Below are 17408 nucleotides of genomic sequence, written 5' to 3' on the forward strand. Positions count from 1 at the left end.
TTGAAGAGGCGGACCCCCGCTCCTCGTCACCACCGGCAGCGAGGCCGGAGGCGAGGGAACGGGGGCGCAAACGGTGGCGGCGGCGGCGCCCCTCGGCTCCTTTCTTTCGCGAAGCAGCTCCATTCGTCCAATTTGATGACCTTGCTGTATATCATAATTATTTTTGCAGCACAGGAATTATTCAGTATGCATCTATATATAATAGCCGCGCAGCACATGTAATTCGAGGACTGCCATATATAATTTCTATTATGTACTATCATAGTTTCTCGGTTCCATACTTTCATACATCCTCTTATCTTGGCTCAAGTTCTGTGAATGACACCTTATTTCACTACTACAGAAACGCTAATTTGTCCCGGTTGGGAAACCCTTACTGTCCCGGTTTCCAACCGGGAACGCCAGGCCGGGACAAAAGGGGGGGTCCTTTTGTCCCGGGTCTGGCAACAAGAGGGTGCTGATGGAGAGCATCCACAAGTCAAAAGCTGAGAAGGTGAGGGAGAAGGCCCTCTCTGATCAGTTCGAGGCCAGACGTGCCAAGAGCAAGGCGAGCAGAGAGAGAAAGCTTGCTAGGAGGGAGGAGAGGTTGGCCCAGGTATGATTATGTCTTGTTAACTCAAACCTGCATTTATTTCTGAATGGATGTGGAAACCTGCTGATTATATGGATGCTAGAATGCCTTTTAATGCCCATGTGATACTAGGATTCTGAACCAGGCCTTGTGAACTAGCAAATTTGAACTGCCATTAAATAGTTATTTGTTGATCCACTGAAACATGAAAGTATATTCTTAAAAAATATTGCAGAGCCATGCATTAGTTTTCTTATTTTGTCCTAAAAAGTATGTTCTTGATCCACTCGAACATGTTAAAAATGTTAATCTTGCTACTTGTAGAGCCAAACATTAGCTTCATTAGCTGTTACAGTAATTGTTGGAATTGTTATTTAAGCTGGTTAGGCAGGTTCATGTTTCTTTCCCTTGAAGGCCGAGACATTTTGATCTTTTTTTTTTGTCATTTCTTTTGTTTAGATTTAGATTCCATGCTGAAATGTATGATTCATCTTTTTTTAGGGCCCGAGGGAACCTGCAGCACCATCAGTTGCTGCTCCAGCTCCGACTGCAGTGTAAGTAGCCTTTAGTACTCCTATCACATTCCTTAGTTCCCTTGGAGTATGTAATTGTCATGTTTTCCTGTATTCCTTGTACAAGTGGCCTTTGAACTCATTGCACATTCTCATAGTTCCCTTGACTTTGTTTGTAATCATCATGTTTTGTTGATGTGTCTTCCTGCACTTTTGGATGACAGGGCACCAAAGAAGGCGAAGAAGTGAAGGGTTGATCTGAAGCTTTAGCTTTCTGGTTCCTTGACTAGCCTATAATTTTGGAGCACCTCTGAACTGTTTTTTCTGTCATATATCCAAGTTGTGTCTTGATATCTTGAATATCATATCTTCATAACTCAGTTTGGTTGGATGGATAATGTAGTAGTAGACTTATTTATGCACTGTTTTCTTTGCAAGGCTTGGCTCCTGGTCATTGTTGTGGTGGTTTTGTTTATCTCTGTTTATGTTCCGCTTCACATCGAGCACTTGACTAGTTTTAGGTTTGATTGCCAACTTTGTGAACATAATTACTGCTGCCTTCAGGGCTCAGGCGACCAGAATGCCCTACTGTCGTTGCACTAAGCTCGAACAGCAGTCGGGTGACCAATTCCTAGTCCTTTTGTGTTGGCAGGGGTGAAACATGGCTAGGCGCGGTTGTGTATAGTGTTTGTTAAGCTTTGCTGCAGAATGCCAGAATGCAATAGCTAGGGTTCTATGCAATAATCAAAATGTGATTTCAAATCGATGAATGTCAAGGGTCAAAAGTGGATCAGGACGAAGACCTGTGAATGTGATGTAATTTTCTTTTGGTCCAGGGTCTTTGCTGTAAATTCGGTAGGCACAGTAGTTTTAAAATATAATCCAACCCATTACGCAAAAAAAAAATACTGGTGCGCTGGCGGTAAGCCCAATGTTGAATTTATCATCGCTAGTACGCAACAAAAGTCACGGTCGATATGGCCCACGCGCACGGCGCTGGGAAGCGGCGGGGAGCTGGTGGCAGGGAAGAGGCGCCGCCGCCGCCGGTTTGTTTTTTTTTCTTTTTTTCTTTTCTATAATCTGAACAAAATTTTTCTACTTCAACTTTTTTTTATGTAATTTTTATCCAATTGATTTTTGCACAATTTTTTTCTCGTTAATTTTTCCTCTATCTCTTCAAAAATTTTCTTAAATTTTTTTTAGTCACACATACTGGTTACAATCAACAACATAAACAAACACACAGACGGCAATTGGATACGGAAAACATAAACACGGAGTGACCAAGCAAATGTAGATCATCGGATACGGCGACATGGATGCAAGTGGCCAACAGCATCAGAGCCTGCAACTCTTTGTTCTCATCTCCACCTGAACTGAAGCAGTGTGCTCCTTTCATTTCGGCTATCGATGCTTCTCGGGGGATCGCCATTCCTGACACAGCAAGTACAAGTTTTGTCATACAGAGTGGTGTTAATTTGCATGCTGAATTTAGGGGAAAAGGGAGGAGACAACTTACCTTGTCTTGAGAGCTATGCGTGGTTAAAGTTATCACCTTCAACTTCTTCAATTTCACCGCAAGTCTCTATTGTAGTCCTCACCACCTTCTCGCCAACTTTCTGAATCTGAACATTGCTGCTCTGAATTTCGGCTGGGCTCTCAGTCTCCTCATCAACCTCTTGGACGACATCAACTTTAGTTTCGTTGATGACGAGGTTGATCTGATTGCGATGCTTGGCAACCTGCCTTTTCACAGCATCAACTGTCCTTATGACACTAGAGCTATTAGCACACCAGTTCTGGTTGTAAAGGAGGGCTACCTCCGTGAGACTTTGGAGGTTGCCGATACCATCAGGAACACTCTCTTGCATTGCTGAACCTGAGCAGAACTCCAGTTGAAGATGTGTGAGCTTTGGCATAGCTCCTGTCCCAAAAGTGAGCCACGGCGCAGGGCAATTGACTGAGAGTGTCAAAAGCTCACTAAACCCCTCAGTTTCAATCACTATAGCTTCGCTAGGAACAAAGTCCAAGCCTAGTATCAGGAGCTGCAATTTTGGTAAGGTTCTGAGTATGTCCAGATCATCTGTCCCTATTTTGCATATGGTGATTTGCAGGAAATACAGAGATACGAGTCCGTTGATCCATGCGGGAACATAGGCAAATCTTCCCACTGTAACCTTGAACTTCTCAAGCTCCTGAGGTGGATCAGACAGGAAGCCTAAGAACTCCATGGAGCAGCCGAGTCCACAGTGAATGGTCAGAGACTTGAGCTTCCTCCACTTTTGGATGGATGATAACAATTCTTTACAGTGAGGTCCGTCACTACACTGGTGAAAATACCATGTTATTGTAATCACTCTTAAACTTTCTAGAGCACCGAGATCTTCAACAAAGTTGACATGTTGCACCCTTAAATCAACAGTGGCCAGATTCTCTAGCTTGCGCAACTGCCAGATATCATTTGGCATCCTTGTTGTTTCAATCGAATTAACCATTTCTTCACCACCAACGAGAAGAGCCATCAAAGTATGTTGTAGCCTCAGAATGCTGCGAGGCAGCTGTTTCACCTTTGTGGATCTCACATCTAGTGTCTGTAGGCACCTTAACTCCCCAAGTGTCTCCGGGAGCTCACTGACGTTAGTGCCTCTGAGGCTCAAGTACCTCAGAAGCAGAAGTTTGTCCAGGCCATCAAGGCATACTATCCCATCATATCCTTCGAGGTCCAGAACACGCACCACTCTCAGATCAGTCAAGTGAGGCGTAGTGCTGGCCTGGCTAATGACGATTGAGCGAGCACGTGATAAGTTCGTAGAGCCATTCCGTGCCAGGTCTTGGTCTTGCATGCTGCTGCTTTGCAGACATAGCCGACGGATAGTGCTGACGTTGGATGGGACATCTTTATGCTCTGCATCGACCATAGTCATAAAGCTCTCATCCATGGATTTACAGACAAGGAAATCATGGATCACGGGGTGAAGCCTGCAATTCATTACGCCATCCTTGTTCAGAAGCAATGGCTGTACCATGTTCACACTAATGAGCTCATCCAGGTAGATTCTTGCTGTTTCCTCCACACTTGCCCCATGCCCCATTAAGATGAATTCTTCCGCAATCCATCGCCTCACCAACCGGTCTATGTCAACCTTTTTGTTCACAGGAAATGTGCTTAGATACAGCAGACATGTCCTGAGATGTAGTGGTAGATTGTTGTAGCTAAGAGTAATTGTCTGCATCATCTGTTCTGCATCTGGATGTGATAACCATCTCCATCCAATAGGTGTGTCCCATTTATCGTTTGAATACTGGTCTGCTAACATGGATGCTAGAGTAACTAAAGCAAGAGGCAGGCCACCACATCTTTTTATAATTTTGGGAAAAACGTCCTCCAAATGTTGAGGATAATCATCATGCTCACAACCGAAGGCTCCATTCAGTACTAACTTTTTAGAGTCCACTTCACTAAGAAGCCCGATGTTGTAAATGCAATCGCTTGAACTGGAAGAACATTCGGCTGCCAATGCAGCTTTCCTTGTTATGGTGACTATCCTACTACCAAGAGAGTTCTCTGGGAAACAACACTTTATGCGTTGCCAATGTTCCTTCGTCCATAAATCATCAACCACAATAAGGTATCTGGTTTGCAAAATGGGGGGAAAGTGCACAGATGAAATAACTTATAACCAAATCTGTGTGATTCTGATGTATGGACGATGGAATTGCAAAACTTCTGCAAGCTAAGTAAATTAGGCATACCTTTTCTTCTCCAGTATGTGTCTGAGCCGCACGATGAGGCCTGTCGTAGTAATGTCCCCATCTAACTGTTGGTGCACGTTGTCGAGCATCGAGAGCAAGTGCATGCGAGTCTTCTTGAGGTCTGGCTTCTGTCCGACAGAGACGAACGCGTGACACTGGAAGCAGTTCTCCTCTCTGAGCCGCATGTACACCGCATTGGCGAGCGTCGTCTTCCCGGATCCGGCCATGCCGACGATGGAGACGGTCTTGAGCTCAGCCTTGCCCCCAGATTCGATAACCATCTTGGTCACTTCTTCCATCGGCCTGGCCAGGCCGACAAGTCTGTCAATATCTTGGTAGAGCGCGGGAAGGCGGGGATTAACAACCGATAGCTTGGCGGGGAGGGGGGCGGCGACCTGCTTGTAGCGCTCTCGCCGCTCTGCTATCTCCGTGAAACGCTTCTTTAGTTCCTGAAGCTCGCTGGAGATGACGCGGCGGGAGGGGAGTGTTGTCATCTTGCGCGCAGGGCTGCGAAACCACCCTTGGGAATGGGACCTGAAGGAGGGGTTGCCCCAGATGCCGGCGGCAGCATCGACACGGATGGTGAACAGGTCGACCCAGTCCTCTACGGCGTAGGCGAGCTCGCGGACGAGGTCGATCCAGTGCCAGAACAGGGCATCCTGCTCGTCGAGGGACTCGCGATGGTAGATCACGGCGCGCATGCTTCTTAGCTCGGCCTCGAGGAAGCGGACGTTGTGGCGGACGCCGGAGAGCAGCACGTACTCCTGCTCCAGCAGCGCGCCGAGCTTCCTCATTACCGCATCCACCACCACGGACACGGACAACGCGCCCATCTTGCTCGCCGGCGCCGCCCTGCTCCGGATTTCGATCTGTGGATGTCCACGTGCCCCCAACCCGGGGATGAGGCTGGGTCAACGGTAGGACTCGGGAGAGTGGTTGGATGTAATTGGTCCGTGAAAACCAGGGTGTAAATAGTAGGTATCGAATTTGTTGTGCATGGATGCATTTTAGGTCGGGAATAATAAAAATAATAAAGATATAATAAGAGATTAAAATTTATTCCAGATCGGAAACTATTTGTAATAAAATAAACTCGTAATAGATACAACAAGAGATCGAAATTAATTTTACACCTCTAGACTTATGAATTGATTTCGTGTCTTCTACTGTAGCTATCATAAATCTATTTTATTATAATTAATTTTCGACCCGGAATACATTTCGGTCTCTTGTTATATATTTTATTCTTTCTATCATTACCGGCCCGAAATGAATCCATGTACAACCAAACAAGCCCTAAAAAGATTAAGATCCGTATGTATCCGACTCTGGATATCTAGCGTCCAACATCATATTCGAATCCGAATACTAAATGTCACATTTATATATTGTTGATATCTATTTATTTCTTATCCAACATATTTATCACTATATGTACCCGATCAGAAGGAAAATAGCTAATACCTCCTCCCAAAAAGAATGTAATTCTAACAGCGTGCTAAGTTCCCAGCCACGTATAGCCATACCACGGCGCCAAATCTAAGTGCCACCCCTGCCACGCTACTGTGACGTGGCTAGATGTGGCCGGGAACCAAGCAAACCCTAAGTTTGGATCGAGTCTTCCTTAATTTTTATTAAGCTTAAAGAAAATATTATTAATGTTTATGACTCCAAATAGGTATATTGAGAAAAATTGATTAATAATAAATCTAACTATAATTATTTTGTATCATAAATAACATTAATTATACATATTTGGTCAAAGTTGAGATAGATTGACTTCATGGTAAGCTAGAATTAATATTACATTCTTCTTGGAATGGAAGGGGTAACTATATTTGTATTTATAACCGTAGATATCCTACCCATTTATACCCCTAGTGAAAATGCCCCAGGGATTAAAGGTGCCCACTTGTGCCACTGCTAGTCTACCACCACGTACCAGTATAGTACAGCCACAGCCACCAGCAGACCCATTGGATTAGGCTCTGATGACTGGCACAGTCACTATGGGCAAAAGTCCGAAGCAACTAAACTTGCAATCATTGCTGGCCTCTACTGCTCCACCTCTAAAACAAGAGATTATGCAAATCCCATAACAACCTACCTAGAAAACTTTCAAAAATTCTGAAACTTTTTTTTGAACGATGACATCGAAACCTTTTTAACATACAGGAGAGACTATATGGTATACATCTACACAGTTTAAACTGCAAATCTGGATTTAACTCCTTCAACTTTTGTGTGCATGTAAGGATTCATTCCTGCAGTAGATTTTTTTTGTATAAAGTCAAAGCACCTCTGCCAGTTCTTCTAATTGGCTTGCCCATCTCTCAGATCTAAACGCTGCCGAACCCACTAGCTCAGCTTCGACCTCACGCCCCTAACTCGATACCGACCACTGGAGTGCTGTGCGAGCTCGCTGCCGACCACCGCCACTGCTTGTCACCCAGAACCAGGCCATAGGAAGGACTCTATTGTCCTTCTTCCTTCTTTGCAAGTTGCAACAAAGGTATGCTCATCATGACTTGGATCATTGCTTTTCCTTCCGACTTTTATTCATTTCCAGTGTGCAAAGGAACCACGCATATTCTTGGCACTTTTCATTCTTCCTCTCTGGCAAGAATTGTTGCTCTGCAATTTCTGCTGTGAAATCTTTTCTATTGCATATCCTGCAATTTCAGCTGTGACGACTTCCAAGAAAAAGAGAAGACAGCTAGGGGCTGAAGCAAGATCAGACAACGACGAATCAGCATGGAGCTCGCCGTGGGCGCCTCTGAGAGCGCCATGAGATCGCTGCTTGGCAAACTCGGCAGCCTCCTCGCCCAGGAGTACACGCTCATCAGTGGCGTCCGCAGTGAGATCCAGTACATGAACAACGAGCTCTCCAGCATGTACGCCTTCCTCCGCAAGCTCAGCAGGGCAGCTGCAGCTGGAGCTGCTCACGATGAGCAGACCAAGGACTGGATCGAGCAGGTCCGCGATGTCGCCTACGACATCGAGGACTGCGTGGACGACTTCGCCCACCGCCTCGGCCGCCAGCCCCGAGGGGAGGGCCTCTTTGTCAACGTCAGCCGCGCGTGGTACACCATGACCACACTCTGGGCACGCCGGGACATCGCCTCCAAGATCATTGACCTCAAGAACCGAGCACAGGAAGTCGGGGAGCGCCGCACGAGGTACGGCGTCCAGGACCCTAAAGAAAGCTCCGAGCCCGTCTCTGGCATCAAGCCAAGTGGACCGGCACGCCCGTATGCCACAGATCACCTGCAACCTCCTGCGTCACAGCTCGTGGGTACAACGGAGCCAGTGGGGCAGGAGGATGCCATTGTGAAGCATGGGCAGTGGCTGACAGCAGAGTCGGAGGGCGGCGTGAGGGTTCTCGCCATTGTTGGATTTGGTGGGCTTGGCAAGACGACGATGGCGCTGGCACTGTAGCGCAGATATGGGGAGAAGTTTGATTCCCGGGCGTGGGTGCAGGCGTCGCAGAAGCTGAATTTGCCATCACTGCTGAGAGGCATCCTGAAGCAGGTCATGCCGCAACAAGATCCCGAGGGTAATGGTGGCCGTGGCACCTCAGATGGCCATGCTGATGGAATCGAAGGATTGAATGAGAAACAACTGAAGGATAAGCTCGAAGAACAGCTGAAGCAGAAGAAGTGAGTGCTACGACTATTATATTATTTCGCACTGACTATGTAGCCTACATCAAATGCTTTAAATTTCCATAATCATTTATATTGTTAGTTATCCAACAACCATTACCTCAATTTTGCATGGTTACCTTAGCTTCCTGAAACGAACCGGGTTGTCGAACGGACAACCCGACTCCCTGTATCGTCGTGATAGTCTCTGGATCAGTAGCTATCACATACAGAACTCATTTCAATTACATATCACAGTCATACTTCACGATAAAATACAACAAATGTTTAATTATTACATAATCCAGCGGATTGTGGTACGAAATCATCTGGTACAAGCCCATTGGGCTAAAAGGGAACAACCAGAAAACGGAAGCAGTAGCTAGACTTCTGGGCATCCTTCATCTTGACGTCTTCTTTCATCCACAGGCAACTTGAGCGAAGCACGAGTCGTCCTTAGTCCTTCCTTCAAAGTCATTGTCGATCTTCGAGTCGGATCCTGCATCTACCAAACTATCCCCAAGGACGGGATAGGTTCACGTCACCATCCGTATGCAAGCTTTAAGTGGATGCATTATGGTATAAGAAAAAGTCAACGGATAAGGCTAGGGTTTCCTATGCGTAGCATCAACAAAGTATAGCATCTGCCAAGTCACCTGACGTGGGCCATTCCGGCATCCCGGACTCCCAGTCAACTCACACCTCCGAGACTCACCCAAGTCCCTGATAACCAAGTCGGTGCGAGAACTCCCTCTCCTCGCACCTCAGCTGCTATCCAAGCAGGAAAGTAGGCTAGAGGAAAGTATCAAGTCACACTAACTAATGGAAGTAACAGAAGAGTAGGAATGTACATGACCGAGTACGCGGCTATACGTATAGTTTTCACCCTGCAGGGGTTGTACACCTGTACCCACTCGAATCGCTGCCAGCCGAAGGCCAGCCAACTGACATCGAGACACTGGTCTACTGAGAACAAGAACTAGCAGCCATGGCACCATCCTGCTTTCCCGGGTTTGGGCGCGTTCTCTCGCAAGAGGTCGCCCCGGGACTGTGAAGCCATCTAGAATAGGATTCCCATGAATCCCGCGAATCAGGGAACGTCAGGTCCACACCTGCTCCCCCTGCACCGATACTACATCCGCCTACAGGCCTGGCACCACGCTTACTAGCCTCGGACCGGATCCACCCGCATAGTGGATAAGTGGTGTGCACGCTCACAAAGTCCCACTAATCATAGTTACACCAACCGGTTCCTTATATGCCGGGGTGAGCATCTCCGTCCTCATGCGTATCTGTCACAGCGGTCCACGACTGGCACCCATTACAGGTAAGGCCCACAAAACACCTCCAGAGTCTAACCGTGTCCAATGACACAAACATGCACCCGCAACAGGTGCTCGCAGGGTGTGCCCAACACACACCCCCAGCAAAGTCAACTTGCTCGCCCCCTGCTAAAAGCCCTAATCACCAACTCCTGATATGGTGGATCTCCACTCACGCCAAAACTATCATATCACGAGGAAATCCCACACATACACATGCAAGCATATCAACCATTCGAACATGGTTTATTAGGATTTCAAGGAATAAGGGCACACAATTGGCTACGCAGGTTCATCTCATAACAGTAATAAAGCGATAGCAATTCTAGCAAGCAATGCCTAATAGGTAATCAAATCATAGATGGGCGTGAACCTGAGTCTTCTCGTTGTCCGGGACGTCCTCCTGGGTCCTCTAGGCCTATTCGTAATTACGAATTACTAAGGGGGCCAAAGTGCAAAAGTGCACAAAAGTATCCAAATAAGATCCAAATCACACCAAAACTTACTCTAACGGGTAGATCATGATTTTAGAAAAATTATGAAACTGGTTTCATAATTTTCGGAGCTCCGGTTAATTTATTATCAATTTTTGAAGCCTAAATCTATTTATGAAATTAACAAATAATTTTCGGAAAAAGAAAACATAGGGCCGACACGTGGCAAGATGGGAGAATGCCACGTGTCCTGCTGACATCACCATGACATCAGCACAGGGTGGGTTCCTACTGACGTCAGCGGGGTCAAAGCTGACGTCAGCGTTGACTGGTCAACGTCCAGGTCAGCGGGGTCCACGTGTCAGTGGCCCCACCTGTCATCCTCACACTGAGGCTGCCGCGTGGGACCCGCATGTCAGCTGGGTAAAAAGGAAAAAGGGAGTGGTGGCTTGGTTTACTAGGCTGAAAGAGGAAAAGGCCGGCTCGGGTTGGCCCATGAAGCTCGGCTCGGCTTCTCGGACCGGCTTGGTCCACGGCTCGTCGGGCCGGCTCAGTTCGTTGGATCGGGCCACGGCCCATCGGCTGACTCTCACTCTCTCTCTTACAGGCTGGGCCCGCGGGGCGGTTCAGCGCCTTCCACTGACAGGCGGGGCCCGCCCGTCAGTGAGGCGGCGGATCCAGTGTGGCAGGACCGGATCCGGTGCGGCTGCAGGGCTATGTGGCTGTGTGTTCGAGGCCGGCTGAGGGAGCAGAGCGCCTAGAGTGCTCGACCAAAGGTCCCAAGGGCCTGGGCATGATGCGCGCGCGACGCCGCGGCGGCGGCGCGGCAGTGGCGATAGGGCAAAGGCTCGAGCTCGGTATGGTCTTGGCGTGGCGAGGCCGGCAAGGATGTGCGTGCAGTGTGAACGCGCAGCGCTTGCAACATGGCAAGGCTGGCAGCGAGATTGGCTCGGCGCCAAGGCGAGGGGGTGGCACGGTAAGGTCAGGGACGACGAACGGCGGCTGGACCAGACGCACGCACGGGGTCCGGCGTTCAGGGCCGTGGCGGCTGCGACGAGGCGGAGGTGAGGGCGAAACGGGCGAAGGCAAGGCCAGGGTGGACAGGGGCGCATGCACGCGCAGACACCTGGTGATCCAGGGCCACAGCGTGGTCGTAGCGTACGCGGAGCACCGGCTCTCCAGGCTCGCGTAGCAGCACGACGGCGAGGGTTGTCAAGCAACAGAGAACAGAGGTAACGGGGAGCGGCGGATTACGACGGTAAAAGGAAAACAGGGGAGTGGCGGTCGGCAGGCTCACCAGCAGGCTCGAGGCCGTGGTGCTGGTGCGGTTGTGGGTTCTCGACGACGGCGAGGGCTCCTGCAGAAAGGCGGGACGGGGAGTCCTAGGGGCCTGCTACGGGTTGGCTCATCGGCGCACGTGGCGGCTGGATAGCAGAGCAGAGGTGGAGAAGGGTGGCGCGACGGTGGCTCACCGGCGGGCTCGTGGAGGAAGGGTTCGGTGCCGTGGCGAGCCGATGCAAGCGGGGTTGACGCTGTGCAGTGCCGCGCGGGTGCGTCGTTGTCGTCGTTCGAGGCGCAGGCGCGGTGAAGCTCCGGCGGCGGTGTCGCGGCGGCGTCCTTGGCGGCGACGGGTACTCCTCAACAGGCTCGACTCCGGAGCGGCATTGATGTCATCGTGATCTTCATCTTCGACTCCGGCGGCGGATTCTCCTCCTCCCTTCTCCTCCCTTCCTCTGCGCCTGGCTCCTCTTCTTGCTCTCCCCTCCTCCTCTGTTTTTCCCTTTCTCTCCCAATTCTAGCGGCGGCGTCGATTGGGGAGAAGAGAGGGGCGGCTAAGGTTTGGAGGGGTTGATTGGGCTTCTTATAGACGTGGTGCAAGGCTAGCCCGGGGCACGGACATCGAGGATCGACGGCCCGGCCCGGGGCACGAGGCAAGGACACGTGGCGGCAATCGCACGGCTCAGCGCGTGCGGGGGCTAGGGTTTGCGCGCTCGCGTGGCCAAGGCGAGGCGGTGCGGGGTGCGGCAACCTCTGCGGCCTGGGGCGAGGTGGTTGGGGCGCCCTGTCGCGATGCGGGTTCGCGCTGTGACGCGGGGCAGAGCGAGGCGTAGACAGGATGGAGGGGAGTGGTTGGAGAAGGAAGATAAGGCTGCCAGGTGGGGGACCACCTGTCAGTGACTCCCGTGAAGAAAGGGGTAGGGGTGCGGGCGGTGCACAGTGCAGGCCTGCGTTAGGTTTGGGCCGGTCTGGGCCAGCGGGAGCGCGCGGTGTTGGGCTGGACGGGTTGGCTTGAGCGTGGGTTTGGTGGGTTTGCAACAGGCCGACGGGAAGGATGGGTTTGGTCTGGTTAGGTGGGGAAGGTTTAGTTGGTTTTGGCCCAAAACAGCTAGAGGGGTTTAGTTAGCATTTGAGTTCAAATTAATTGGCTTAAATTAATTTGAACTCCACTCAATGCAAACAAAAATAAGTCGAATCAAATTTAAACAAGGGAGATTCAAATAAAACCCAACTCCAAATATAGCACACTAGCGTTTATATCCTTATATTTGTTTTGCTTTTGATTTACTAGGAATTCGAGATGGAAGAAGAGATCCACCTTACATTATTTCTACCTAGTTACACATGCACACAAAAAGTTTTTGAAATTTCACATTTTTGCACTATATAACATTCTGTAAAAATACGGGATGTTACACTTCCCATGTATATAAACATTATACAAGACATGTTTCTGTAATTAAGGACATTCTTATATTGTGCTTGTTAGACAAAATCTGGACTAAATTTACATAGGTGTAGGTCAAATATAATCACCTAACATTATATGATGGCAAAGTCATTACAGAAAATGTTAGCTGATAATGCGTAGAATAAGCAATGTTGAAAATTAGGTGGTTTGGTTCGATGACTAAGGTTTGGATTATAGAAGTTGTGTACATTACCAAAAGGAAACAGTTTTAAATAATGTAGGACCAAATACTCAAAATAAGAGGAAGTTGGAATGTCTTACTACCTAAGTTTAGAGTAGATGTCGTTCTGTAGTTCATAAAAGGGCACATGTCGCTTCTGGCATCCTTTGTGACAAGAGGGTGCCACAAAAGCTAAAAGGCAAATTCTATAGGACAGCAATTCGTCCGGCGATGTTATACGGTGCTGAATGTTGGCCTACAAAAAGGCGACATGTGCAGCAACTGAGTGTAGCAGAGATGCGGATGTTGCGGTGGTTTTGCGGGCACACAAGGAGGGATAGAGTCCGGAACAAAGTTATTCGGGATAGGGTCGGGGTGGCACCAATTGAGGAGAAACTTACTCAGCATCGGTTGAGATGGTTTGGACATGTCCAACGAAGGCCTCCTGAGGCGCCGGTGCGTAATGGGGTTCTTGAGCGGGTCGATAATGTAAAGAGGGGTAGAGGTAGACCTAAACTGACGTGGGATGAGTTGGTTAAGAGAGACCTTAAGGATTGGAATATCTCTAAAGAGATAGCTTTGGATAGGAGCGCTTGGAGACTAGCTATCAATGTGCATGAACCTTGAACTTATTTCTTTCGGGTTTCATCTCTAGCCTACCCCAACTTGCTTGGGAAAAAAGGCTATGTTGTTGTTGTTGTTGATGTGTTATTCACTTATCACATTATTAGAACCCCACTGACATTGTTTAAACTTTTTCTGCTTGTAGTTACTTTCTCTTTGTAGATGATGTATGGTCTGTATCGTCATGGCAAAATATCTGGCAATCTTTGCCCGTAAAGCAAAAGGGAAGCATAGTGGTGACTACAAGGTTCAAGTCTGTAGCAAATGCCTGCTGCCGTCAACAAGAACATATCCACATGCTTAAACCACTCCCTCGTATGGAATCTACAACATTGTTCTTTGAAAGAATTCATGATCCAAAGCAAGAAAACTTCAAAGAAACCAAGGATGAAATTATAAGGAAATGTGGAGGTCTACCTTTGGCATTAGTTGCAGTGGCAGGGCTCTTAGCCAGAAGAGATCTGATGGAGTTGGAGAACTGTGAAAGAGTCTCTAAATTCAGAGTTGGATAAGAATCTTAGTCCTGAGGGCGTGACACAAATTCTTAATCTCTGCTACAATGATTTACCAGCTGATCAGAAGAATTGTTTGTTGTACTTGAGCATATTCCCGAAAGGTTGCAGCATCAACAGGAAGCGATTAATCAGGCGATGGATATCTGAAGGTTTCATTGCTGAGAAGGATGGGAAAACAGTAGAGGAAGTTGCTGAAGACAGTTTCAATGAGCTCATCAGTAGAAATATAGTCCGGCCAGTGGAAAACAGCACCAATGGCAAGGTGAAGACTTGTCAAGTTCATGATATGATCCTTGAATATATTGTGTCCAAGTCAAGCGAAGAGAATTTTATCACTGTGGTTGGAGGTCACTGGCTCACACCAACACCAAGCAACAAAGTCCGCCGGCTTTCCCTTCACAACAGCAACCCTGAGGATGTAAAAGAGAAAATAGAGAACATGAACTTGTCACATGTCCGGTCACTAACTGTGTTTGAGAATTTGCACCATCTGCCTTCATATTCATTGAAGTCTGTTATACTGCAGGTGTTGGATCTAGAAGGATGCAAGAACATAAATACCAAACAGCTGGACAAAATTTTTAAGATGTTTCAACTAAAGTATCTGAGTCTACGTAGTACTTACATCAAGAAACTCCCATCAGAAATTGGAAAACTCCAATATTTGGAGACACTGGATATTAGGGATACATATGTGACAGAATTGCCTTCATCTGTTGGGCGGCTCCAAAAAATGGTCCATCTACTTGGTGGCAACAAATCCACACATCTTTCCTTGAGATTCACAGAAGAAATTGCAAAGATGACTGCATTACAAACACTCTTAGGGATCGAGATTAGTAGGGGTTCAACTCCAGACCTTGGAAGCATGCACAATCTCACCAAATTGAAGAAGTTAAGCATCTACAGTCTTAGAGATCTTCATGCCAATAACAACAAATATGATGAGTTACTCCCTACCATTGAGCACCTAACTGGATACTCGCTCAAGTCTCTTGCAATTGATGATGGCTTCACAGGTTTTCTTAATTCAATAGATGATCTGTCCAGTGCACCAAAATACATACTCTCACTTGATCTTTCTGGCAAATTGCTTCGTGTGCCTAGATGGATCAAAGAGCTGGAGACTCTTGAGAAGTTAACTTTATCGTTGACTTCACTGCGGACAGATGGTTTGCAAGTTCTTTCCCAGCTCTCTAAGTTGTTTTCTCTCACATTCTCAATCAATGCAAAAGTACAGGATAGTAGTGTTCTGGAGATTCTACAGAAGAATGCTATGGATTCAGGAGGCAAGATCTTTGTTCCAGCTGATGGATTTGCCAGCCTTAAACTGCTATGATTTTCGGCACCAGTGATGCCTTTGCTGAGCTTCCTAGAAGGGGCAATGCCAGAGCTTCAAAGGCTGGAGCTTCAATTCAGGTTATCTGAAGGTGCATATGGTTTGGAATACCTTAAAAGTCTCCAACAAGTCCATCTTAGAGTCAGCCAGCAGGCTTCTGGAGCTACCAAGGTGAAAGTATCCGACATCAGAAGTTCAGTAAGCATGCATCAAAAGAAACCTACAATGGTAGTTGATGAGTACTATGAGTGATAAATGCCGACACAGGTCCTGTAACCTTAATCCTTGCAATCAGCTACGTTGTGTGATCATAGTTTGAATAATAGCCCATTCATTTGGCTTCAATGTAAAGTGTTGTTGAATGTTGATGTATGTCCTCATTGGCGAACTTATGTCAAATAGTGTATGATGAGCGAAACCCAACAGGAGTTTCATCCCAGAAACATTTATGTAAAAATCAATAAATAATTTCTGATGACTTTGGTTTTAATTTCATTTTTTTATCTTTGGTATGCACTTTTGTATTTTTCTTATTTTTCTGATTTCTCTGAGCCTCTAATTCTAGATTGAACTTTCTCCCAGCACAAGCTACCATTTGAAGAAAATCCATTTGAATAAAAGAAAAATATAACTGGCAAGTTATATGGCTCCAGTAACCATAGTGCAGAGAATGAGAGCATCTGCTGAAGCAGCATCCCACATCCCAAATCGATAGCTGCTGCAGGAAGCAACTAGCTGTTCAGAGTTCTCCCGGACCCCATGGGGAACTCGGAGAGAGCAGGAACTCACCTGGAGCCGCCTCACGAGGCGAAGTCGAACCGGAAGAGAGGAAGGAGCCGGAGATGTAGGTCGGCGAGCAGTCACAGCGGCGGCGGCGGTGTGGCGGACAGCGGAACACCCCCAGACGTCTCCCTCACCCTGCTCCGTCCACTTGGAAGAGACGCAACCGGATCAGCCCGCGAGTGGCCGGCTTCCCCGGCGCCGGCTGGCTTCACGCGCGCGTCCCTGCGCCCGCCGCCGCCGCGCGCCGGGCCGCCTCCGCTTCAACCCGCCGCCAAACACCGCGACCCAGACGAGGGACCTAGCTGCAAAAACTTGGATCGCGAAGATTTACACGTACACCCCTGAATCGGATCGCGATGTATGTGTACATATTCGGATCGCGATTACCTAGGGGGTTATATGTAAATAAAGGGGCTACTTTGCGAAATTCTGGAACCAATGGAGGGGCCAATTTGTAAAACACGTTAACCGTGAGCCACGCCGATTGCGGCGCCGGCGCCGGCGAGATGGCGATGGCTTCCGCCCCGCTGCGCGCACTCTCGCTGTTACCTGAAGATGCCAGGGCAAATCATTAGTGGACATCCTTGTTACTGCAATCTTCAGGGTGTTTCTTTTTCTGAATCCATCAATCTCTAGCTGAATGTTACCCATGCCGACAGATTTTGCTAATCTAGATGCAGAAGCCCGCTCATCAGGTACGGTTCAGGATTCAGAAATGGTCTACTAGCCAGCCGCCAGCCAGCTTCTAGAACCCAATCGTGTCCTGAATTCGGATGAGACCGCTTCAAGCCTGAAACCGGATCATGCTAGCAATGCTGGACGAAAGTGGACGAAGGATCGTAGAATGCAGTGTCGAACATGGTTGCTTGCAGGTTCTGAGCTACTCAAACTTGAGACCATCATAAACCAACTGAACAAAAAATGGCAATCGTTCTCGTCAAGTGCAGCAGCAGACCTAACTCAAACATTGGGACAAGAGGATTAGCCAGCCTGCTAGAAGAA

General features: G+C 48.0%; 2 protein-coding genes and 1 pseudogene across 2 annotated transcripts in view; 1 reads left to right on the forward strand and 2 right to left on the reverse strand.

Annotated features, from left to right (window-relative positions):
* Nucleotides 1–122: 122 nt before the first annotated feature.
* Nucleotides 123–17408, reverse strand: part of LOC120685125 (cysteine-rich receptor-like protein kinase 6) — a 48034-nt gene continuing 30748 nt past the window's right edge. Inside the window, exon 9 of the mRNA XM_039966958.1 lies at nt 123–332. Coding sequence (XP_039822892.1) covers nt 327–332 — 6 coding nt within the window. The 3' untranslated portion in view covers nt 123–326. The remainder of the gene's footprint in view (nt 333–17408) is intronic.
* LOC120684604 (disease resistance protein Pik-2-like) lies at nt 2237–5711 on the reverse strand. Its single transcript, XM_039966468.1, has 3 exons — nt 4837–5711; nt 2603–4716; nt 2237–2517 (listed from the first exon to the last, which is right to left on the reverse strand). Exons 1-2 carry the CDS (start codon nt 5667–5669, stop codon nt 2616–2618), a joined length of 2934 nt encoding a protein of 977 aa, XP_039822402.1. The 5' UTR covers nt 5670–5711; the 3' UTR covers nt 2237–2517; nt 2603–2615.
* LOC120684605 lies at nt 7553–16087 on the forward strand (annotated as a pseudogene).

Source organism: Panicum virgatum, chromosome 8N (assembly GCF_016808335.1).
Source record: "Panicum virgatum strain AP13 chromosome 8N, P.virgatum_v5, whole genome shotgun sequence".
NCBI lineage: Eukaryota > Viridiplantae > Streptophyta > Magnoliopsida > Poales > Poaceae > Panicum > Panicum virgatum.